The sequence below is a fragment of the Panthera uncia genome (assembly GCF_023721935.1).
Source record: "Panthera uncia isolate 11264 chromosome B2 unlocalized genomic scaffold, Puncia_PCG_1.0 HiC_scaffold_24, whole genome shotgun sequence".
NCBI classification, from domain to species: Eukaryota; Metazoa; Chordata; class Mammalia; order Carnivora; family Felidae; genus Panthera; species Panthera uncia.
This window is the reverse complement of record NW_026057580.1, coordinates 89,056,144-89,081,317: the sequence shown is the minus strand read 5'-3', so window position 1 is coordinate 89,081,317 and position 25,174 is coordinate 89,056,144. Positions and strand designations below refer to the sequence as shown.

At 37.8% G+C, this 25,174-nt stretch overlaps 1 protein-coding gene across 1 annotated transcript in view; it reads right to left on the bottom strand.

Annotated features, from left to right (window-relative positions):
- EYA4 (EYA transcriptional coactivator and phosphatase 4) overlaps positions 1–25,174 on the bottom strand; it is a 245,150-nt gene that overhangs the window by 4,820 nt on the left and 215,156 nt on the right. Inside the window, exons 6-13 of the mRNA XM_049654663.1 lie at positions 21,328–21,420; positions 16,761–16,827; positions 15,327–15,469; positions 15,041–15,184; positions 12,173–12,252; positions 8,025–8,269; positions 6,005–6,044; positions 751–850 (exon numbers count right to left, since the gene is read on the bottom strand). Coding sequence (XP_049510620.1) covers positions 751–850; positions 6,005–6,044; positions 8,025–8,269; positions 12,173–12,252; positions 15,041–15,184; positions 15,327–15,469; positions 16,761–16,827; positions 21,328–21,420 — 912 coding nt within the window. The remainder of the gene's footprint in view (positions 1–750; positions 851–6,004; positions 6,045–8,024; positions 8,270–12,172; positions 12,253–15,040; positions 15,185–15,326; positions 15,470–16,760; positions 16,828–21,327; positions 21,421–25,174) is intronic.

Below are 25,174 nucleotides of genomic sequence, written 5' to 3'. Positions count from 1 at the left end.
CTCTCTCTGCCCCTCCCCCGTTCATGCTCTGTCTCTCTCTGTCCCAACAATAAATAAAAAACGTTGAAAAAAAAATTAAAAAAATTAAAAAAAAAAAAAAATGTTCCGGGTCACGCAAATCCCCTGTGGTTTCAGTCTATGTGATCTATTAAACATGAGTGTGTTTTATATTCTGTATGTCCTCACCTTCCCTGTCCCTACCCTTACCCACATATTTATCTACATTTATATCTATTCTCACCTCCTTATGTCAGAGCTCAAAGGAGGAGATGTCTTCTTCTGGGTCAATCCCATCTCTCCACCTGCAAATTTGACTCCCAACTGAATTGTGCTCCACTAGCCAAACCCTCTCTTATCTTCCTTCCAATGTCTTGCTTTTCTGTGGGCCACAGACAAGTTTAAAATCCTTCCCATGACCTTGCCTTTCTACCTAGAAGGTATCTGCTTGTTATCTTCTCTTTTTCAACTGGTACTCCTGAAAAGAATAGTGCATAACAGTGCTGTCCAAAAGCAAGAGAATGTGAGCCACAAAGAGAACCACATACATAATTTAAAATTTTCTAGAAGCCACTGTAAAAAATGTAAAGAAACATGCAGAATTAGTTTTGTTCACATATATTGACTGACCCAACATAACCACAATGGGATCATTTCAGCATGTAACCAATACGAACGACTATCAATGACATGTTTTACATAATCCCTTCTTCACACCAAGTCTCGGAACTCCTGTGTGTACTTTACACTTACAGCAGACCTCAGCCTGTACTGGCCACACGGAAGTGTTCAACAGCCACATGTAGCCGATGGTGACAGTAACGGACAGCACATTTGTCGCCACTTCCTGACACTGGATTTGTCATAATCAGTTCACCAAAATTCTGATAAAACTACTCTGACTCAGAGTCCCCGCGAACCACCCAAGTAACAAATGCAATAGACAGACTCGGTCCTTATCTTCTTACATTCCGGTGCTGTGTTTGATCCTCTTAAACACCACCTCCATAGTGCCATTATTTGGCAGCTGATACCTTGCAGCTTCCCAGTTCTGGAAGCTCTATCAGCAGTCCTTCTCTGTTTAGGAGGCATGGACTCCTTTTCCTCCTTCCATTCCTTGTATGTTGGTATTTAAGAGTTCCAAACTTCGGTCACTCTCCTCCTCATTCCACACCATCTGGGCGACCTAACCCTTTCATAGGTTAATCACCCTCTCTGTGATGACCCACACACAAATCTATAGCTCCAGTGAGGCCACATCCTACAGCGGTTTCAGACTGCACCTAACTGACTTCTCCATGTCCCACAGGGACCTCAAAGACTGACATGTCTAAAGTTGGTGATAGGGTGTCTTATCAGGAAGGAGCACTGAGCAGTGGCAAATCTACGGGAGGGGGTTGAGATAGACTGAGGCAACAGTGAGGTGCCATAAAACCTCCCGAGTCACCAGAGTCAGACTTACTCTGTGACTTGGAGCACTTCACTCAATCTCTGAGTCCCAGTTTCCTTGTATATTAAAGCGTGGGCAATCATAGCTACTTTGTAAATTATGGTGGTGAAAATGATATATATTTAATTTGATTTAAATCATATGCATAAAGCAAAAGTTTCTAGGATGGTCTGATGGCAAGCTACAATAAATTTAAATGATAACATTTTTAAATATAAAGAAGTTATGACAATTATGCTTCATCATAAAATTAAAGAAAAATAATTATGAAGACAGCCAACAACTTTCTGATTGAAATAACCAAATATGAACAAACTGGATGAACATTTAGGTAGTATTTTTCCTGAAATGTTCCAAATAAATAGTGATTTTTTATATAGCTAACCTCTAATTATTTTTAATGGTTATAACATTTTCTTTGGAAAACACTATGCATGTCAGGACAGCATCAAAAAAAAAAAAAACAAAAAAACCAAACATGTCCGTGTTTCAAATATTATTTGCTCTTAAAACACTGTTAGCATATTTCATACCATGGGTCTCTGCTATTGACTGTTGAGAATAGACAGTGTAATACAAAGTTCTTTAGTTTCTGGTTGAATATCACCCTACCTCTAGTAAATCGTGTTTGAGCTTACTTGCACAGGTATTAAATGAGGCTTTAGGTATTTAAACACATGCCAACTTAAAAAAAATATATCGCACAATTTTTTTTTCTATTTTTAGTTATTTTTTTTAGCCAGAATTTTCTTATGGTTACTATGCTCTGGAAGTCAAATGTTCTTGTTTGGATAAAATACTGATTCAAATTAAGCCTCATTTATTAAGTAAGCTTATAACAATTTTTGGATCGCATCCTATAAAAACTTGTCTTTCTACTCATTACAGACCAATTTTCAGCTGTTAACTATCATGAAGCAGCTTTGTTCTTACAAAAATACAAGAGCTGAAAGGTAAAAAAAAAACTTGCAAAATTCCAAAGCCATTGTGCTCAGTTATGGGTGACTGATTGTTGACTGGATCCATAAAGGAGGAGTTTGGCAGGAACCAGTCAGCTATTAAATGAATGAGGAGCCAGCTGCTAAAGAGCAGGAGGAGGAAGAAAAGAAAAGACTGGTCACAGGAAGTGTCCAGGTTTCAATAAAAGTAGGAGCCCTTAAAAGGGCTCTAAGAATTTGGACAAAATATGGGCAGAAGTGTTTCGATGAGAGTGAAGGCATATCCTTTTAAGAAAACTATGACGAGTAGCTCCACATTCATGAAACACTTGGTATGTGCCACAGACTGCCTTCTTCCTTAAAAAGTTTACTGAAATATGCGTTTGGCTCTACTCACTGCTCATTATGCCGCCAGATTCTTCCATTTTACAACCTGGAATGGTTGTTTGCTTTTTCCTTCATGTGGCTAGAACTTCATTATCTATGTATACGGCGCTTTGGTTATTTGTTAATCAACATTAGGCTATTTGAAGTTTTAGGCAATTACAAATAAAGCTGCTAGAAACATTTTTGTTCACATCTTGTGGACATAAGCCCCCACTCCCCTAGGGTATATACTCAGAAGTGGGACTGCTGGGTCAGGGGGACGTCAGGTATTCATCTTCAGGAGACACCAACCACCTTTTTACCAATGTGGTTATACAAATTCTCTCTGACTAGCAGTGAGATTTCCAGTTATTCCACATCCTTGCCAATACTTGGTATTGCTAGCCTTTTTTATATTAGTTATTGTGAGGGTATGTTGGTATCTCACTGTAGTTTCAATTAGCATCTTCTTGATGAATAATGGTGCAAAAACACTTTTCTTTCCCCATTTGGGAACTTCTTTTTTATGAGGAAACTGTTTAAATCTTTTGTCCATTTAAAAACTTGGGTCATCTTTTTCTTATTGATTTGTCAGAGCTCTTTATTGTGCAACATTCTTTACACACACACCCCCATATGTATATATACATATATATATATTCTTTACATATGTGTGTATACATATATACATATGTGTGTATATACATGTGTGTGTATAAATATGTGTATATGTGTGTGTGTGTGTGTGTGTGTGTACACACACACACACATACAGAAATATATATATCTGATTTAAATCTCACTTTGAGCCAATGAATTTGGTCCTTCATTACTCTCCTTTAACAATGGGAAAACGGGAAGGTTGTGAGATTTTAAATTAACTTACCAAGATGAAATAGCTTGTATGTGGAATGCCGGTATAATTTCAGAATTCTTGCTTTAACCACTAGGCTACCCTTCCTCCACCAAACAGCAACAGATCCTCCAAAGAGGTCAAATTTATCTATCTATCAAAAGAATAGATAGACTTTATACAATTTCTGGGAGAGTGAGGGCCAATGAATTCTTTGAAAGATCTTCATAGCAAAATTGGAGGTCTTTCAGGGTGTGTGTGTGGAATCTGTGTTCCTACAGATAACCACCCAGGTAGAACTGTACGAGCCTCTATATCTTTTGAAGGTGCTATCCTTTCTTCTGATAAAGGGTAAAACCAGGAACTTGAGCTCCACTGGTCATTAAACATTTGTTGACACTTTTTTTTTTTTTTTTTTCTAAGAGAAAGCTGTTAATTCCAGTGTCTCTGCCAAATTTCACTCAGGTAATTGCACTAGGGAACTTTAGTGCTGCAGGTAGGGAAAAGGCGAATTGTCAGAGAAGTTAAATGTGGTCAGTCCTTTCTATCTAAATCCTTTTGTTAGCTTCCATTAAATAAATGAGCACTTTACTTTCCTTCCTGTCCTTGTGTGAAATGCCACGAAGCTATGGAAATTCTACTGAGTTCTGCCTAAGAAACTGGCTTCTTTTCAAAGAGTGAAGTGATCTTACTATATCTTTTACTTCTCTGAAGCAATTGTAAAGTTTAATTAGCTAATGTATTGCAATGTTTGCCAAGGTCTCAGAGTAAAGGATGATACTATTACAAATTACTAATTATATTTAATTTTATAGATGGTAGTTTCTTTAAATAGACTGTCAAACTGCCTAATAAGGTAAAGTCAATAACTGAATGCTATTTGCAGTTTCCAAATAACATTAGTCGTTACCAATTGCCGTAGGCTTTTTCTTGGGCCAACGCTATGTGTGATGAATAATTATTCTTTAATCAGTACAGAAATGAATAAATGCACCTTCCAAGTTTTAGATATTTAGATCCAACCTAATTCCATTTAAGTTTATCCCTAAACCACAACAACCAGCCGTCTTTTATAGAACATCAAGCATGTTTCTATTTTAAAAATTAGAGAAGTCAACAGTACATGATTTATGAAAAAATGTGGATGTAATTGTTAGGGCTCTGTTTTAACTCCAAAATGCAGCACTGGTTAACGGGAAATACTTTTCATACCCTCGAACTAAGTACCTCAAATTTCATCAATAATGAATCCCACAGTTATCAACTTGTTTGCTTTTTGGATGCATGCCAGATCTGAAAAGGCAAAAATCAAACTTAAAACTACCTTGTCTGAAGGTCTGGGATCACAGATGCCTCTAAAAATCCAGACATGTATATTATTTTAATTTTGGTTAAAAGAAGAATATAATTAAAGTATAAATTATTTCTTCTTTAAATATAACAGCAAGTCTGATAAGATCTGAAAATTATGTCGAACTATATTTGTTGGCATTAGCAATCAATGGAAACCTGAAGAAATTGCACCCTGATAGTGAATATGAGAAAGTCACATGTAGATGTGTCATACCAAGTCACACATTGAGCACATCTACATGCTTGCATTTAGTATTTAAATATAAATAAAATAGCTATTCTGAATATTTATTACTTTTTAGTTAATGGAAAGTATCCATCTGTGTCTATCCTACAGAGAAAACTCTTGCGATAATACTGAAATTAGAGCTAAATCAACCTTTTACTCAAAGTGTTATCCAGTGTATATGTGTTTAAAAACACCATGGTTTTCACTCATGGTGGTTCTATTGTAGTAACACAGTCTGCCCGGTCCTGTCTATCATTCAGTCTCCAGTATCTTGATCATCAATTACTTCTGTGATTTTCTTTTTGAACGCAGTCATCCTACCCTGTTCTCCCCACACACTTACTATTGAGAAAAACCTTTCCCACTGTGATAAGATACCTCCTTATCTAAAGTATCTTCACTGTCTGTGAAGCAAGTATTCTGAAATCACTCATTCTTTAAATTAAGGTCATATTCTTGATGAAATGCAAGTGCTGACTCAAAGAGGATAAGGACAGATTTAGATCATGGGATTTAGGCTGAAATGACGTTCAAGTGAGTCAGGCACGGAGCCATAAAATTTAAGGGCTTTGAGAATGAATGTTTCCTTCAATTTTGTACCTCCGGTTTTCCTGGCTTTACCTTAGTCCTGGCCCTGCACAGGATATAACTACTCAGAGAGGCTGAGGCTAGATGAAAAGCCTCAACGGGAGCCTTAAGGGGACAAGGACCAGAAATTCAAAGGGGCTGTGTGGTCACAGGAGAAAGGATCTAAAGCGAAGATAAGAAAAAAGAAACTGAAACATAGAGGCACCAAAGACAAAGTTTAGTATACATACTAGACCATATTCCCTCAGATCCACAGTTAGATCAGAGACACTATTTTGAACAGAGAACAAAAAAGAAAGGATGTCACCATTTCATCAATTCACGATATAAGCATATGTTGGCTGTTCCTTAAAGTGTCAGCTTTATTTGAACTTCTTGTTCAAATTAGTTTTCTTGTTAATATTCCCTTTTTTGACACTCATACAATATTAATTATCTGCTTGATATTTGTCTTGTTTATCAAATGGAAGTTAAAGGAATGCAGAGAGCTCATTCCTTTAACAGTAATTGAAACATCAACAGTAATTGGTACCTAATAGGCACTCAATAAATAATTATTAAATGGCCTTAAGTCTTCTTGGAATCACTGGTCCAATTAGAAAGAATTTATAGTGTTGTGCCCATGTTTCCCTATTTTCTTTCCCTTCCAACACTGGATGAAAAATAAACAGAGATGAGCCTGAATCCTGCAAATAACTGAAGTCAGAAAAAAAAAAAAAAAAGCTTGGACATACTAATGGTGTTTATAAAAGTTCTTAACTTCATTTTCCTTATTGAATCTTGATAGTTCTTTATATATTCTGGATATAAGTCCTTTAGCAGATGTGTCTTCCAAGTACTTTCTCCAAATCTGTGGCTTGTCTTTTTATTCTTGTACAGTGTCTTTCAAAGAGCAGAAGTTCTTGATTTTATGAAGGCTAGTTTCTTTTCTTTTAGAGATTGTGTTTTTAATGTACCTATAAAATCTTTATGTAACCCAAAGCCACAAAAATTTCCTCCATGTTATCTTATAGAAGGTTTATAGTTTTAGGTGTTTTTTTTTTTTTAATGTTTGTTTATTTTGAAAGACAGTGTGTGAGCAGGGGAGAGAGACAGAGGGAAAGAAAGAATCCCAAGCAGGCTCCACACCGTCAGCAGGGCTCCATCTCATGAACCATGAGATCGTGACCTGAGCCAAAATCAAGAGTCAGACGCTTAAACCCCTGTGCCACCCAGGCACCCCTACAGTTTTAGTTTTTATATGTATACTATGTATGTGGCATGAGTTACGAGTCATGATTCTGTTTTGGGGTTTGCTTTTTGTCCTTGCTGTTATTGTTGTTGCTATTTTTGCATATGGATGTCCAATTGTTCCAGCACCATTTTTTGAAAAATAAACAAAATCCTTTATTTTCCAAATGCCTGTTGCACTTTTGTCAAAAATCCATTTTCTAGTGTATGTATATGGGTCCATTTCTACAATCTCTATTCTATTCCATTGTTCTGTGTATCTATCCTTTTGTCACTACCACACATTTCTGATAACTGTACTTTCTAATGAGTCTTGAAATCAGGGAATGTCAATCCCCAAACTTTGTTCCTATTTTTCAAAATGATTTCAGCTACTCTAGTTCCTTTGCCTTTCCTTGTAATTTTAGAATCATCTTGATAGATTTCTCCAAAAAGTCATGCTGGAATTCTGGATAGGATTACAATGAATCTTTATTAAATTTGCTTTTAACCTTAAATACTTCAGCTGCATCAGCAAACTCAAGTCCAGTAGCACTGCAGATCAGCTTCAGACAACGGAGAATACAGTGGATTTTAAGTAAGTGCTAATCAGACAAAGATATTAAACTACCTACTAATATCCTACAAATCCTAGGAATGTAGGAAATGTTCACTGGCTAGAGCTACTGATGACTCACCGAGATGAAGGAGTGACACAGTCTCTCAAGCTTAAGGGAAATATTATCAGTTATACCCCAAGAAGATAATATTACAGCTTTTCCAAGTTGTCAAGATCTTTACAAAAGAAAGAATATCAGGCAAAAGGTTCACTGGCCTTTTTGTATCCATATCCATACACACACACACACACACACACACACACACACACACACACACAAAGTCATTTGAAATTAAAATCTCTTAGCCATCCACATCTAAAAGAAGGGTTTTCTGAAATGCTAGAAGAAAAGCCTCATCTTATATAGTTGTACTGGCACAGATTAAACATCAGTATAACTATATCAGAACTTTCAGCCTTGCTTTTGAAAAATGTTCTTTTTCTCCGTATTATTAGACACAGCAAAACATAAAAGTGTTTCACCTGGATGAAGATCTGTACCTGGTTGGCTAGTCAGTCCCGGAAGAGATTCCTGCAACTGATAGGTTGAGGTCGAAGATGATGTGCCGTCAGCTGTGTTATTTGATGTCATATATGCTCCATACGTTGATGCTGAGTAATACTGTGCATACTGGTTTTGGCCAAAGGCTGTGTAGGATGGATAATCCTGAAATAACAATTGAGACATGTGTGCACTTGAAAGAGAAGTTACTCCTGGCATGCTCGAAAGCAAAGCAATCACCATGGCAACTGAAAGATTAGTGTTTGGCTCCATTTGTTGCAGAGTCCACGGTTTTGAGGGGATTCTAGCGAGTGCACATAGCTGTGAATGACCCTGCTGGTTTTGCGAACCAGGTCCCGCACATAATTCTCCATCTTCCTAAAGGTTGCATATTGCTTCACTTATCTGTAAGTACTTATCCAAGGATGTACATCATAAGGTCTTATGTACTGGAAGAGGAGAGAAGGAAATGGAATGAATTCATATTCACAGCACTAGTTCTTACACATCTTTTAATATTGCCAGTAAGGAGACAGTATGACTGCCCTTCTCAGCTTCCATAGGGACCTCAGTCTGCATTACTGTGATTTCTGTTACCCTTCTGGGTTACTCTTGATCATTATGCACGGAATAAAGAGTAAATAAAAGCAAATGGATACTAGAGTTTTTTTACCCAGCCCTTTAAAGGCTATGGCATCTAAGGTCTTGACTTAAAAGTCTGAAGTGAGGTTTTCAAATATTTAGTTCGCTTTGTTTGTTACAGGGAGAAAAGAATTGGGTCAACTCCTCTGACCTGCTTTTTATTTAAAAATCCTAAGAACCTTAAAGTGATCTAAATAATCCTTCAAAATCCTTTTTACATATTAAGGTAACACATAGAAATTTGTTGCACTATTGGTGTTTAATGTATCTGGCATGTTTTAGCCCAAATTGTTATCAGTGATGACAAATCCTTGGTCAGGATTAAGATTTCGTGGTACACGTTCCTAAGGGAACAAAGTCCACATTTGATGTGGTTTCCCCCCCGCAAAGAAGAAATTCATTATATAAAGTAAATATGTGTATAAGCAAATATATGTATTATCAAAAAGGATTAAGTATAGTTGACCCTAGAACAACAAGGGTTTCAATTGTGTGTGTCCACTTACACACGGATTTTTTTTTCGATAAATAAAATACAGTACTACAAATGTATTTTTTCTTCCTTCTGATTTTCTAAATAACATTATCTTTTTTCCTAGCTTATTTACTGTAAGAATACAATATATAATACATATAACATATAAAGTATGTGTTAATCGACTGTTTATGTTATCAGCAAGACTTCTTGTCAACAGTGGGCTAAATTTTAGTTAAGTTTTGGAGGAGTCCAAAGTTATATGTGGAGTTTTGACTGTGTCAGGGGTTGGTGCCCCAAACCCCCCATCAACCACGTTGTCTGGTCCAACTCTAATATGGCAAAACACTAAAAATCTATTTGACTGCTCATTTCAGGACCTGATGTTCCCTCATTGCCACCTGTAAACCAAGGGAAAAAAACCTCTCAGCAATACTTCGACAACATAATTTCTCAGAGTAAAACGTGTAGCTTAGTACTTACTTTGTGTCAGGCACTGTTCTAAGACTCTAAGTCGATTTACTCATTTATTCCTCACAACCACCTATGTGGTATTTTTACCCCATTTTACACTGAAGGGGACGAAGGCACAGAGTGGTTATGTGACCTGCTCAAAGTCAGACAGCTAGCAAGTTTCAGAACTGGAAATGGAACCCAGAGAGGCTGAGGCCAACATCTGCGTGCTGAAGCTCTCTCTAAGGCTGCGAAATGCCCATACGGGCAGATGAAATTACAGGAAAGGTCCAGACTACTAGCTTCTTGTGCCTAAAATGTCTTTTTATACTCAAATGTATTTCAAAGATCTTCCCATCTCTTCATTTCCTCTACTATCACCCTAGTCCAAGTTGCCGTCACTTCCTGTTGGAACCAACGGACTGTTTTTCTAATTTGTCTCATTTTTAGGTTTGGCTTTCTCCAAAGTGCTGGAAGCCAGAGTAGTCTTTTCAAAACATAAACTTTATGATGCTATTCTCCTGCTCAAAATCCTTTAATAGCTTCCCATTGGGCTTGGAATAAAATTGAAATCCCTTACTGTAAACTACAGAGCCCTACACATACAGGGAGGGCCCTGCCTATCTTCACAAGTAAGATTCCCCATCTGCCCTCATGCACAGACTAAACCCTACCCTTCTTTGAATTCTCTAGCACACTAAGGATTTCACCTCTCAGGAGTTTGGTACCTACCACTTCCCATGCCCAAACATCCTGGCCCTCCACCAAATTCTTAGAAGCACTGGCCTGAATGTTGCTTCTACAGATACGTCTTCCGCAAAATCCTCCCTACTCAATATTAGATTCCTATTAATATTTTTTAATAGGACCCTGTTCTGTCTCCTCACGCTTTTCAATTCTATATTATGTGTTTATTGGTTTATTGTTTGCTTCTCTCAGTAATTAAGAAGCTCCAGGAGGCATGAATCAGGTCCTATCCACTCCTGTCCCCTCTTACATGTCCCCAGCATATAGACCAGTTCCTAATACCTAATAACTACTCAGTAAGTATGAACTAAAATAATAGACTGGTATTCAAACCATGGTCCAAAATACAGGTTATGTTATTTTGGAGCCACTGGATTTAAATTTTTTCAGATAGTACTGGATCTATTTTATAACATGAATCTGTCTTCTCCTTTATGGATCTTTTTTAAATCCTCCCAAGCAGAACAGAGAAGTCTTTCTTTCATGCATATATTTCTATTAGTATATTCGTTATATCCTACCCTCTCTGTTCATATTATTTTCATATCTGTTTCTTTAGAATTGCTTCCCTCCAGACAGCAGAGAACAATGACATTACTTTTGAATCTTCAATGCCTAGTCAAAAGTCTAAAGTATATAAATGTTAAAAAAATTTTTTAAAAGTCTAAAGTATAGTAAGTGCTCAATAAATGTTTGCTATATCAATAAATAAGTAAAATGAGCCACCTGGATTCTGAATATTTTTAAACATAAAATAGGCATACTAGCTTTGATGTTTCATGTTTTAAGAAGCCATTTTTCTGACTAATGCCAAATTAAACAGTTTAATTCTATCAAAAATACTATTTTTCCCCACTGTTTAATAATCATGATTTCTGTTATGCCTTTTGTTACATTAATAAAAATTAAAAGAAGGCAATTAATATGATTCCTTCAGTAAATCCAAAGAGCCCACCTGTGCAATAAATTAGATTTTAGAATACATAAAAAGCCCAACAATTACGTTAAAGTAAAATAGTGTATTGCCTACCAAGGAAATCAACTACCCTTGTATCTCAACTACTCTGAGCATGACTGAGAACAAAGGAATAAAGACACAAGATTCTCAAGTGTCATTACAGTCACTCCTCAGAAACATTCATTCTTCTTCCACACATAATTCTACCAAACTAGATTTCAAAACTCACAAAATACTAAAAAAAAAAAACATAATTAGGAGGGGGACTAAGGACTACTAGAGGCAAGCACAGTGACAAAAGCAAACAAATGACAGCTGTCAGGAAAGTAGGAATCAAACATTTATGAAAATGAATCAGAACTAAAAGAAAAAAAATCCAAGAGGCATTTTGTTTAATAACAAAGATTTTGGATTAAAAATGCCACAACTTAATTACTGGTTGTAATTCAACCTCTTCATTAATATTCACAATAACTTGAGAAAATAAAATTATGTTTGGTACAGCTTAAGATAATAGGAAAACATGCAATAAATTTTGCAATTCTATGCCAAATGGTTAAAAAAATCACTGTTTAAAGGTTTAAAGGGCAAACTTTTAGCAACCAGAAAACCTAAAATACCCAGATTAATACAGATCCCAAGAATTCTAGATATCTAATTTTTACTACTTGAAATGCCATCTTTAAACACAGAAACCTTTTTCTAGGAGAACACGCACTTATATGACAACCTACAACTATTCTTTGGAAATCTGAAAGATATAAAAAGTCGAAATACAGAAAAGCTACAATACCTGTTGTGAACCACTAAAGTTCGTTGAGTTGGAAACTGAATTATTTGCATAAATAGTCGATGATGGGGCAAAACTAGAACCTAGAAAGAAAGAACAAATTGCATTTAAAAAGTATTTCTTTGCAAAATAATAAAAACCTTTCACTTTGCAGAATCCAATGAGAGAAATATATTTTAAGTTTTGTTAAGGCAACGAAATGTGCAATTTGAAGTTGAAAGATTTATAAGGAAAAATGTGCTTAGTTCTTTCCCTCTTGTGACAACAGTTAAAGTCTTTGGTACAGATGTCTGCTGGACTGAACAGGAGCATGTGGGAAGAGTCTTAAGGACAGCAGCTAAAGACATTTAAAGGTTAAATATCTAGAAGAGCAGAGGTTCTCAAAGAATAAAATATTACGCAGAGTAGTTCTAGGAAACTACTGGAACTTTCAAATGGTCGTACCAACTGCATACGCACAAAAAACCATTTGAGTTAAACATCTGGATAGGGTTAGCTTAGGAAATAAACACAGAACCCACTGAGAATTAATGCGTAAAGCAACCTGTGTTTTCTTTCTTCCTATGTCCTTTCCTTAGAACCAAGAAAGATGTGAACTAGGGCTTAGACTCAAGGGAGAACTGCTCATGCTGCAATCACCTAAGGTTCGGAAGCCTCCTAAAATTTTACTACAAGGGGTGCCTGGGTGGCTCAGTCGGCTGAGCATCCGACTTCGGCTCAGGTCATGATCTCATGGTTCATGAGTTCAAGCCCCATATCGGGCTCTGTACTGACAGCTCAGAGCCTGGAGCCTGCTTGGGATTCTGTGTCTCCCTCTCTCTCTCTCTCTCTGTTCCTCCCCTGCTCACGTTTTGTCTCTCTCTGTCTCAAAAATAAATAAACATTAAATTTTTTTTTAAAAAAATTAAAAGTTTACTACAAGGTCAGAAGCTTAATTATTATTTTTTTTTAAATTAGGGAAAAGCAAGTGTAATACCAATTTAAAGATTATTTTTTAAAAAATATGTCCTATGGAAGGGTGCCCGGGTGGCTCAGTCGGTTTAGCCTCTGACTTCAGCTTGGGTCATGATCTCATGGTTTTTGAGCTTGAGCCCCACGTAGGGCTCTGTGCTATCAGAGCAAAACCCCCTTCGGATCCTCTGCCTCCCTCTTTCTCTGCCCTGACCTGCTCTTGCATGTCTGTCTCTCAGAAATAAACATTAAAAAAAATACATGTTCTATGGAACATACCTGTGAAGAAGTAAAATTAAAGACTACTGACACAGCTGATTGTTTTCTTAATTATTTTTTAATATCTATTTATTTATTTTGAGAGGGAGGGAGGGAGAGAGAGAGAGAGGGAGAATAAATCCCAAGCAGGGTCTGCACTGACAGAGCCCAATGCGGGGCTCAATGTCACGAACCGTTAAGATCATGACCTGAGGGGCGCCTGGGTGGCTCAGTCGGTTAAGCGTCCGACTTCAGCTCAGGTCACGATCTCGCGGTCCGTGAGTTCGAGCCCTGCGTCGGGCTCTGGGCTGACGGCTCAGAGCCTGGAGCCTGCTTCCGATTCTGTGTCTCTCTCTCTCTCTGCCTCTCCCCCGTTCATGCTCTGTCTCTCTCTGTCTCAAAAATAAACATTAAAAAAAAATAATTAAAAAAAAAAAAGATCATGACCTGAGCCAAAATCGAGTTGAACCCTTAAATGACTGAGCCATCAAGGCACCCCTGATTATTTGTTTTATCATCGTAATTATAATATTATGTAATTACCACAAACTGACCTGGCCCAGAATACCTAATATGAAAGCATTTTAGGGGGTAAACGAGAATGTATTCATGGTCACTTTAATACTGCTAACTGAAGCTGAGTGGCTCACTGTGGCTTTCGACTGTGTGTAACTATATTTCTACCTACATTCTAGGTAAAAAGAGATCTGCCACTTTAGCTAGAAAGGTCTAAGTAATTAATTTCATTGTAGTCGATGAACTGAAATTTCAATAGTAGTTGATTAAAATATGTTCTTGTAGCCCCAAATGTATCACTAACACTATGGACAAAATGATGGAAACAAGCTTTTAATGTCTTCCTATGCCACTAAAATTCTTTCTGCAACTACTATGTACTGATCAAACATAGAGGCAAAATTAAATACTTGTATATGGAGGATTGTTTTCGGGGGGAGGTGCAAATTATATAAATATTCCTATTAAGAAATATAGTGTTAATCAAAAGGTACGTAGGAAGGAATAAAATCCGCAATCATTCAATGGTACATAGGACTTAGAAAAGCGCTAACCCAATTTTAAAGATAATCGAACAGCATTATGTACGTAAAGAGTACTGTCATGAATCTGTGAATGTCACTTAAGTAGATGCCAAATGTGTGACTGGCATGACTTGGAGGCTACTTTGCTTGGGCCTAGTTTTATGCAACTTAAATTAAGTATTTAAATTTGGCACGGGGCACGTTGCTTGATGTATATTCAATTACTGTCATTGCGTTTTTTTCCTTCGTATTTGTCTTTCCTGATGTGAACAGCAGTGCCAATTAAAACCATTCTCATGGGGGTGCCTGGGTGGCTCAGTCGGTTAAGCGTCCGACTTCGGCTCAGGTCATGAGCTCGCAGTTTGTGAGTTCAAGCCCCGCTTGAACTTCTGTGCTGACTGCTCAGAGCCTGGAGCCTGTTTCAGATTCTATGTCTCCCTCTCTCTCTCTGACCCTCCCCCGTTCATGCTCTGTCTCTCTCTGTCTCAAAAATAAATAAACGTCAAAAAAAAGAAAAGAAAAAAACCACCATTTTCCTGGATGCATCTTCTTAGTCTGAAGTCAAGGAGTCTCGGTCAAGGAATTCATCCTCATATAACACGTTTCCTGTGTGGCTACTCACCTGGCATCTGGTAAGAATAAGGCGTCTGGCCTGGCTGGGGGGTAGAAAACCCCGGACTGTAACTGAGGCACCCACTCTGTAACGGGGACTGAGTCTGTGAAAGTCCACTCTCTGTCTTGATCCCTGGCAACATCACGCCCAGATCTGTTCGGGAAATGCATGTGCAAAGCATTTCATTAGTCAGATGACCCTACTTCTGAGTTGTAGCTTACATTAAAATATATAACCACTGGCCAGCAGGATTGCCCACTCATAACCAAAGGAAAAGAGAGGAGATGTGAAATACCGTAAGTGGGCAGGCTGTAGGGCTGTCCTGTCTGTGAGTAGGCTGTGTAGACGGCTGGCTGCTGCATCCCCGAATACTGAGTCTGGCCTGCATAGGCAGTCATTGTTTGAGCTGCTGGTGTAGAAAGAATGTGTGGATAGGGCCTAAATATCAGAAAAATAGCATTACTGTGGCAACAAAGACTGCACATTAATTCAGACAGCTTAGATTCAGTGAAACCTTACAATAGCCAGGAGGTAATGCCCTTCTTTATCCGCAATACAATTGTAACAACAAGGAAAGGACAAGAAAGAGTCTGAATGCCAGGAGCCCAGGCTCTGCGACAAATCAGTCTCATGACTGTGGACAAATAGTTTCAACTCCCTAAAGACCTGCACCTCACCTACGAAATGAGAAACTGGGATCAGATATTATATCTAAAGTGTCTTCCGGGTCTGTAATTCTTGTTTATATCTGAAATCGTACTCCAGTTAATGTGCAGACAAGGGAAGTGGAGTACAGGCCAGTGAATATGCTCCTGAGTATACTTCTACTCAGTAGGAGTGAACTAATGTTATGCAATGGATACAAGAGTCATCAAAAGCCCTACCAAGAACTCTCTACCCTGAACTGGAAATCTTAAAAAAAAAAAAAAAAAAAAAAAAAAAAAAAAAAAAAAAAAAAAAAAATGAAGAAGGAAAGAAAGGAAAAAGGGAGACAGCTGCTTCCTGAAAAGAAATGGAATGCCATTCCCTTTATCATGCCAATTTTACAGAATGCTCCCAAATGGATAGCCAAACACCAGCCCCTGTTTAAGGTTATTTTCTGTAGCTGCTACAGAAAATAACGTTTAAATGTGTGGGAGTCATGGATCCAATCTCTTAACATATCTGGCTGATTATAACGGAGTTCAGATATACATTTAACATCGCTCAACGTGACGTGTCTACCGTTGTCTTCAATAAGCTGACTACTTTTGTTATAAAAACAATAGAGCATGTTATTCAAAAATACGGTTTTTAGAACTTGAAATCCAGTGAAAATGATGTAACGATCGAACAAATTATGGAGTGCTAATGTCTGAATAAAATGCAATCTCGTTAGAGTTTCCTTAAGCTACTCAGCATTTTTTGCATGTTCATTAAGAAATCAGTGTGTTCTGGTTTGAGCTTGATGCCTTTCCTCATGGTATATAAATAACCAGGATTAAGGGAAATTGTCCGGAAGAACATGAGTATCTCTCTATTTCTAGATTTGTACAGGATATTTATCTATAGGTCTAATCCAGCCAACTAGTCTATCCAAGTGTCTATCTATTCAGCTATCTTTCTATAACACATTTATGTAGATGGACATAAATGTATCCCAAGTTCAAGTTATGTTGTGTGAATACAGATTAATAAAGTTAACCCCGGAGAATTCTCGCAAATCTGAAAGAATCTATTGACCACTTACTTGGAAGGATATAGCTGTGGGGAGTATTGATGCGCTGATCTGGGGCTGTAGCCACTACTAGTAATTACTGTAAGACACAAAAACCAGTGCAAAAAAAGTTGCTTCGTAAATATGTTTCACTAGAAGGAACAAACCAATTCGAAGACGTTACTGTGCTAAAGAGATGTTTCTTAAAATTCACACACTTTCTACACGGAAAAATCTCATTTTCTAAACAGAGACAGATGCCTAAACATTTCATCCTAATTGAACGGTTTCAAGTGTGTTGTAAGAGAATGAAATTCATTCTTGTCACAAACCCTTCCTCTCTGTCACTCTTCTGCTCTCTCGCATCAGTAGCCTCCTCTTTTGTATTAATACGTATGAATAATTATCTTTGATTACAGGTACTCAAGCTCTCACGAGGTAAAAGTCCATTTTTAAAGTTTACAAACTGTATGTTTTAAATTCCAAATATATGACAGCAACGTACTGCTCTTCCTCCACATTTGTTCTACTAAAATTTTAAGAAAAACGTGAAGTCCCAAGCTGCGTTTCGAAATTGTAAAACACTATCATTTTCTATTTCCTCTCCTTGTACCAATCGCAGGAGGAGTGAGAAATGCCGAGTCCGAGATTTTCAACTAGTAGTTGGAATATGGATAGAAAGCCTGAGTGATAACGCACCACTTCTTAAGAAGCACGTTTGCAAGGTACGGCAGCCATCATATTTACAAATATATTCTCAACTATCACAGAGAGTACGCCTTTGGGAAGAACTTCAAGGTGAATGTTGGGTCCTATTAACGTTTCGTCCCAAACTGGAATACATTCAGAAGTTTGGAAGTTTCTCTTTCCTTTAACCATCTGCCTTGACTAAGACAGATGTATTGCAAATACATGGGCTCCAAAGTGTTCAGGCAGGTCCCTCAGAGCCAATCCATACTGGGCAAGCACACAGAGTGTCTTTATTAGGCCATCTGCTGTTCATTCACTTTTCAAAAAGATTAAAGTAGTACACAAGGCAGCGCTGGAATTAGTTTAGTCTAATCAATCATGGTTATACTTCAAAGTACTATGTCCCTTCTAAGTTGTTCATAATAATACTGGAGCTAAACTCTTAGAATTGTAAAAGTGACAAATAGGTTTAGGTTGCTAACTATTTTATGAAACATGATCTATTTCCATATCCAAATGCTATTAAGTACCCTTGTGATCTGTCATTTCATAAACACGTAGGATTGAATATATGTGAAATGCTATTTGGCCTGTAAGCTCTGAGTATGGAAAGTATATTATAGTTTTCATAGCAATCGTGCAGGAAGTATGTTTTCAAAGATACTATGAATCATTTTGGAAAATCATTGAATATGACTAGAGGTGTGTTGTGTTCTACCAAGCAAACTTTAAGTGAACTAGCCATACGTATTTGAAAATAAACGGACCAATGAACTATTTTCTACTTATGTATTAACATAAAGACATTAGCATTAGGCTGCCTTGTGTAGGATGTTAATGTGTTGATGTGTTAATGTTAATGTCTCTTCATGTTTAAACCTTTGAAATCAATTTCATGAGAACAAGTTTGTTGTTGTTGTTGTTGTTGCTGTTGTTTTACCACACCACAGGCACTAAATGTATATTACACAATAGCAATAGTGTTATTCCACAGGAAATCCAGTGTGATTAATTAGCTCACAATAGTGAACGCTCTGTTTGGCAAAAATAGAGTTAAATGAGGCATAACTCCATGTGTTTTTGTGTCTTATTTATAACACGGTGCTTTGGCACACTCAAGACTTTACAGTAATCGGTTCTTCTCAAGATTATAGATCACAAGGCTTTTCCGAAGGGACATCAAATAATGAAAAGAACCATTCACCACAGCAGCTTTTATAAAATGAGCTGAAGAGCAAAATTATTTCAGAAACAAAACAAAACAAAACAAAACCTCCCATATATCTGAATGAATCTGAATATACAGGATGCTTCCTCCCTCGAATGAATGAATCTAGACAATCATGAAAATAATGTACCCATGCCAGTGTCAAGACTCAACCTTTGAAATGTCATAGTAATGTCTTTATATTCACTTTCTAAACAGAATGCAAAACCGTTGGCTCAGAAAACTGACACGTTCACATAAAACTGGGAGAGCTGGTGCTTCTTAACTAAAATTGACATATGTATTCTAACTCATGGATCTGCAGATAACAAGAAACAACAAAATGTGCCTAAAGTGGGGTGAGATTATGCTGACCAAAGTAAAGTCCGTTTCTCCACAGGGCAGTCTCATCTTCAGTAGGGTTTCTGGAGATACCGTGTACAGATCTGGGAGACTTTCCTTTTATTCCCCATTGTCATTTAATTAATTAAGAGACATTACCCAAAGCACTCAGCTCATTATACTTCATCATCGCTGCACATAAAAGTAAGGAACCTGCTTGTTTTCAAAATGTCCTGAGAATTAATTACAACAAATTTCTATACAATATTACCAGGTTCTCAGAGGGTGATGCAAACAATTTTAAGGTGTTACTCTAATTACTGTGACACCTTAGATCAGTGACTCTCAATGGAGTGGCAGATGGGGAGTGAGGTAGGGGGGTAGGCAGGAATTTTGCCTGCTGGGGGACATTTAAAATGTCTGGAGACATTTTTGGTTGTCATACTGCCATTCTGGGATAGATGACAGGGGTGTTGCTGAACATCTAACAATGCAGATGACAGATCTTCCACTAAAAAAAAAAAAAGTTAGCCAAATTTTTAATAGTACTGCTGTTGAGAATCCCTGACCTGGAACATTGTCCAAAAGAACCTCGTCTGTGGTGCTGGAAATATTCTATATCTGAGCTGTTCAACGTGGTGGCCACTAAAAGGTCACATGCAGCTATTAAACGCTTGTAATGTGACTGGTGTGACGAGAGACACAATTTTTACTTTTAAAGCCAAATTTTCAATAATTTACACTTAAATAGCCACATATGGCCAGTGACGACTGGACGGCACAGCCCTGGATAATTCTTAAATGAAAACTGGCAAACTATTTGTAAAGATAATGTGACTGAATTTTAGACAGGATGACTGTTTACAGCACTTTTGTTTTCCAGTTCTGTATTTTCCAATGAGGTCTTCCAGAAGTCATGGCCAGACTGATCAGAACACTGTTCTGTACTCATTTATACCAGTGACCAGCTGGGAGGCCTGGACCGATCTGGCCTTAACCACCTTTAGCTTATCTGTGTCTCTGTACTCTCGCCTATAAAACAGATCAGAGACCTCCATAATTCTTTCTGGAGCTACCATTGTACGATTTTGTCACTTAGCTTTCAATTAGCTCGTGGTATACTATTTGAGGATGTCAGCAATTAGTGATTCCGTTCCTTTCCCTAAAAATGTGTTCAGAAGCATTCGCTCTGCAAAAAGTTTACAAGGGATATGGCAGGTGAACAATAAAGAATGCTAGAGTAAGCTGGTACCTATCTATCTCCTGGGAGGCAAGTGAATTGCTAGAAAGGATACAGATTAGCACATGTGAGTTTCTATGCAGACTGTATGAATTATTACCTCTCTCTGTCTGGGGTACTACTATTTATATGAATACATGGTAACTGCCCCCGATCAGCGTGTGAACAAATGAAATGGGATCATCTGTATCTATAAAAATCAAATGCATGCATGCTACAGTGATATTAGACTCAAGGATATACCTCAACTCTTTTCACATAAAACCTTTGTACGTGAGCATACGGATAAAACATAAGACATCTTACAGTCGAATAACAGAATCAAGATGTAATTGCCACAGATACTCTTCTAGGTTTACTGTTCATCTTTGTGCTATTCAAGTTCCTCCTCAGGTTTAAAAAAAAAAAAAATCCTTTCACCGGATCATAAATTAAACAAAGTAGCGGAACTTAAAATCTTTAATGAAGTCAACTTAATGCGAGTCCTTTGGGCCCACCTGGGAGTTATCAGGTATTTATATTTAAAGGGATTGACGTTTAAAGACACGCTATTGTTCTCTTTGAAGCACTGAGTCAAAGTAGTGCTCTCAGGCTGGGTTCTAATGCAACCAGCATGTGTCTTCCTGCAGCCCATTAACCTTTAATACTTGTCACTCAGCTGCTTACACAGGAGGATTTTTTTAAACCCGGAGAGGAAACAAGGTTATTTAGAAGGAATCAAATGGATAGTTTTACATCTCGAATGTTGGGAGAGAAGGGGGTTTTTAATGCCATTTAAATGGACAAGTTAAGGGAACAAAGGCAACTATTACAACCTAATTATCAAATTAAACACTGTATAAAATAATTACAAAGGGAGCCAGCTCTGCCTATTTCTAACAAGAACGTCAGAGGGTTGTCTTGCTGGCCACTGAAAATCCAGCCACACGATTCCAGACAGAATTTTTTTTGAATATACAGGGTTGCGACAGTAAGTTCTCAAAAAAGTAAGCCTCTTGCTAAGTTTGTAACAGTCCGCATTCTCAAAACTCCGCTTTGGTATTTATGCCGCGTGTTCGCTAGGACGACCATGTGTATGTACCCCGATGTGTACGTAGCAACACGTGAGCTTAAGGCTTTACCTGACCCAGTAAAAGTGTCAAGGGCTCCATCTCCAGAGGTGGTGGCCGCTTCACTGCTGTTCAAAGGCTCTGTTTTGACTGCAAGGAGAGACACTATGTAGAAGAATAAGTACATGTGAGTTTGAATTCTAAATTTTTATCAAAGACGCTGACTGTTCCACTAGTGGTGTTTCACGCTACCATGGGCATGCAAGAGAAGACTTGAGAAGTCGATGAGGAGAGTTTTGTTAATTTAGCTTCTAGAAAGTGGGCATGCATTTATAGAGGATTCAGTATGAGAGTCCTCTGCCTAAGCTAGTTCTCTCAGATCCGGTTTTTCAAGGCAGTCCACCTTGAACAGGGAATCGGCAGTACACTTATCTGCATTTGTAACTCACCTAGGCACACGCTGGGATTATAGTCACAAGACAGAAAAAGGGAATCACAGTCAGTCTTCAGCACATTTCATCCAAATCATAACAAAGAGATTTACTAGCTTATATTTTATTCTTCCCGAGGAGATATTAAAAAAAAAAGAAAAAAAAAAAAAAAAAAGACTGACTGCCTGAGAGGACAATGGAGGCGAATGCAAATACAGAAACCATGGACCTGTTCCGGTGACGGGTGGAAAATGAGGCACTCAATAAATTTCTGCTCTAAAAAATATATAGAGTCTTAAGATGTTGGGCTTTTTATTTTAATGGTATAACAATTTTTATTGCATTACAGAGCTAAGCAGAGAGACAGAGATAATTTCTACAGCAGCAAGTACATCTTCTGAAAACCCTTTAATGTGTTATTTCTACTTTGAAGTGGCGTATTTGGCCAAAATCTTCACTTGGGAATGATGTAGGCTGGCATTTATAATTGTCACTACTAGATGCAGTGAGTGGGGGAGGGGAGCCGTGAAAAAGCCTCCACCTGTTTTTGTCACACCATATTTTCCCTTCGTGGGCAACGCTCTGCTACATAGATCACAGCAGCAAGGGGATAAACTAAATGATTTTCTATTTAACACCTCTTAGGTTTCCTGGTCATAAATGGGATGATAAAGTGAAAGAAGTTAGAAGCAAGCAGAAAACTATAAAGAAGAAAACTGAAGACTCGCCAACCAAGAGCAAACGTGACCAAAAGAATAGTGGGGTCAGAGCGTCCCCATCAACCAAGCCAGTCAGCAAAGTTACTCTGTTAGAAAAGCAATTAACTGATGGAGAAACATGCAGGAACGATTATGCTCTCTTTTCACATGGACAGAATGGACCGGACCCTCCCTCAGTGAGCCCTGAGGTTAATTTCGCATCCATGATTTAATAATATCATGAAGATCTGATGGAAGATTCAGAGGAGAACTGCAAAGGTCGGAAAGAAGAAGTAAAGAAATCTGGATTACTTATCCCAGCAAAAAGGAAGTGTAAGGTTGACCTATTTTTCAATAGCAACGATAATCTAAGAATTAGTGTCTAGTTACTTGTAGGGTGATAAATAATGAACTGGTGGTTAATACTTTACAGTAGTGATTTGTGGAGCAGTCCATGTACATTATACTTGACTACTAATTATATTTAACACAACAAAATTATTTACTACTACAAAATCATGTATCAATAGCTTGCTATGTGCTAGACCATTTACACGTAGCTAATCGTTAAAACAACTCCCACCAATGTGAACCACTTTACCCATTTTCCACCACAGGAAGCTGCTGAAGGGCGGGCTGGAGAGCTTGCATATGTTCTACTGCAGGAGAGGAGGGAGCTAAGATCTGAACTCAGGTCTTTTTAGCTCTACATCCACAATCTCTCCACCATAACCAGCTGCCTTCCTTTAGGCATGAAAATGGCATAACTGTTCCCAGCAGGGACTCTTTACAAAGGCTCGGAGAGTGGTAAGAACGGGGTTATCCCCTAGACAGCATACTTAAGAAAACTACGTTGGGGCGCCTGTGTGGCTTATCCGGTGAAGCGTCTGACTTCGGCTCAGGTCAAGTACTCGCGGTTTGTGAGACTGAGCCCCACGTCGGGCCGTCGGCTGTCAGCACAGAGCCAGCTTCATACAGATACTCTGTCTCCTTCTCTCTCTGTCGCTCCCCCACTCAAACTTTCTCCCTCTCTCTCTCTCTCTCTCAAAAATAAACATTACAAAAAAAAAAGAAAGAAAGAAAAGAAAGAACACTATGCTAAAAATGAAAACTTCAAGGCACACCTCAGTGGCTCAGTCGGTGAAGCGTCTGACTCTTGATCTTGGCTCAGGTCATGATCTCACAGTTTGTGAGTCTGAGCCCCGCACAGGGCTCCGCACTGATGGTGTGGAGCCTGCTTAGGATTCTGTCTCTCCTTCTCCCCGCCCCTTCCCTGCTTGTGCGTGCTCCCTCCCTCTCCCTCTCCCAATAAGTAAATAAACTCTAAAAATTAAAAAAAAAAAAAAAAAAAAGGAAAATGAAAACTGCAAAATACGGGAATAGGCTACTAAAGTATGGTTTCTGTTTCTTTCTCACAAAATCTTATAAAAGACAATGAGCAGCCAGTTTGAAAGCAGATAAAAACAGCACACACTTCAAAGATACTTAACCATGCCGGGTGCTGTTGCTGTGCCTTACAGATATGAACTCATTTCTTTCTCATGACAATCATACGAGGTAGATAATATTACCATCTTAATTCTTCCAGATAATGATACTGAAGTACACAGTAGCTAAATAATTTTCCTATAGTCACACAGCTAGTAAGAGCTAGAGTTCGATGGTTTCGGAATCCAGATTCTAAACCCTATTGCCTGACAGGAAGCACTAACTAATCCAGAATCCCTTTCATCTGTATGATGACCCAGAGTGTGACCTAGATGGATGTAAAGCTTTCTCTGCGATGCAATGTCCACTTGTGACTTCTGACAAAAAAAGCAGAGTCCGAAGCCTTCCTCAAAACTCATACAAGAAGACAGTCTCTTGAAACTTCCAAATTCTAATACTGGCTAATTTCCTAAATCTATAAATAATACTTGTAAAATAGAAGGTATTACATATTTGTGAATAGAGGAGAAAGGATCAGAACGTGAGCTGGGTCTACAAAAGTAGTCCAGGAGCCAGACACAGGGATTAGTTATGTTACTGTGGATCCCAACTTTGTATTGATAGTGATTATAATGTCCTCAATTTGAAAGTTTCAGATGGTCAAAGGAGAAGGAAGAAAAGGGAGACAAAGAGTTTGTGGTTGCATTCATTATAGTGGAAACATCTCTCATTAAAATTTTAAAGGTCTGCATTTAGTCAAAGACAGACAGAGAAGTTTCATTTTACTGAGAAAAGGCATCCGTAGAAAGTACATGAAGTAAAGCGTAAATGTCAAGGTATGTTCAGTGTGCTAACATGCATGGGTTTTAAAGCAATCACTCAACAAATGGGTGTTAACATTTGGGGAAAAACTGCACATTAACGCTCATCTATTTTTCATATGCAGATAAGAACAAAGGGGAAAAGAGGGAACTTTAATTACGCTACCACAGAAAATAAAGTATTCTCAAGTTAAGTGGGTATCAACAAACATCTCTTGAGCTTCAAGTAAAATGCAGTTATTTTGGTTTGTTTTTTAAAAAACCCATCAAATAATGATCAATAATTTGCTTTTTCAGGGGCAGGAAACTTAAGAGAAGTGAAATGGATATTCCATATATGATTCGTTGGCTAGAAAGATGTTAGGATATGAATGAGTATCTTAATATTTATAATAAAATAGGTAACTCGTCTAAAGAAAACACTACTTTAATTATAAAGTTTGAACACTGCAGGTCATTTTCAATAAAGGTCCAAATATATTTGAAATGTATTCCATTTTTTGTCTTGCTTTTGTTTCTGCACTTGAAATTGATATACTAT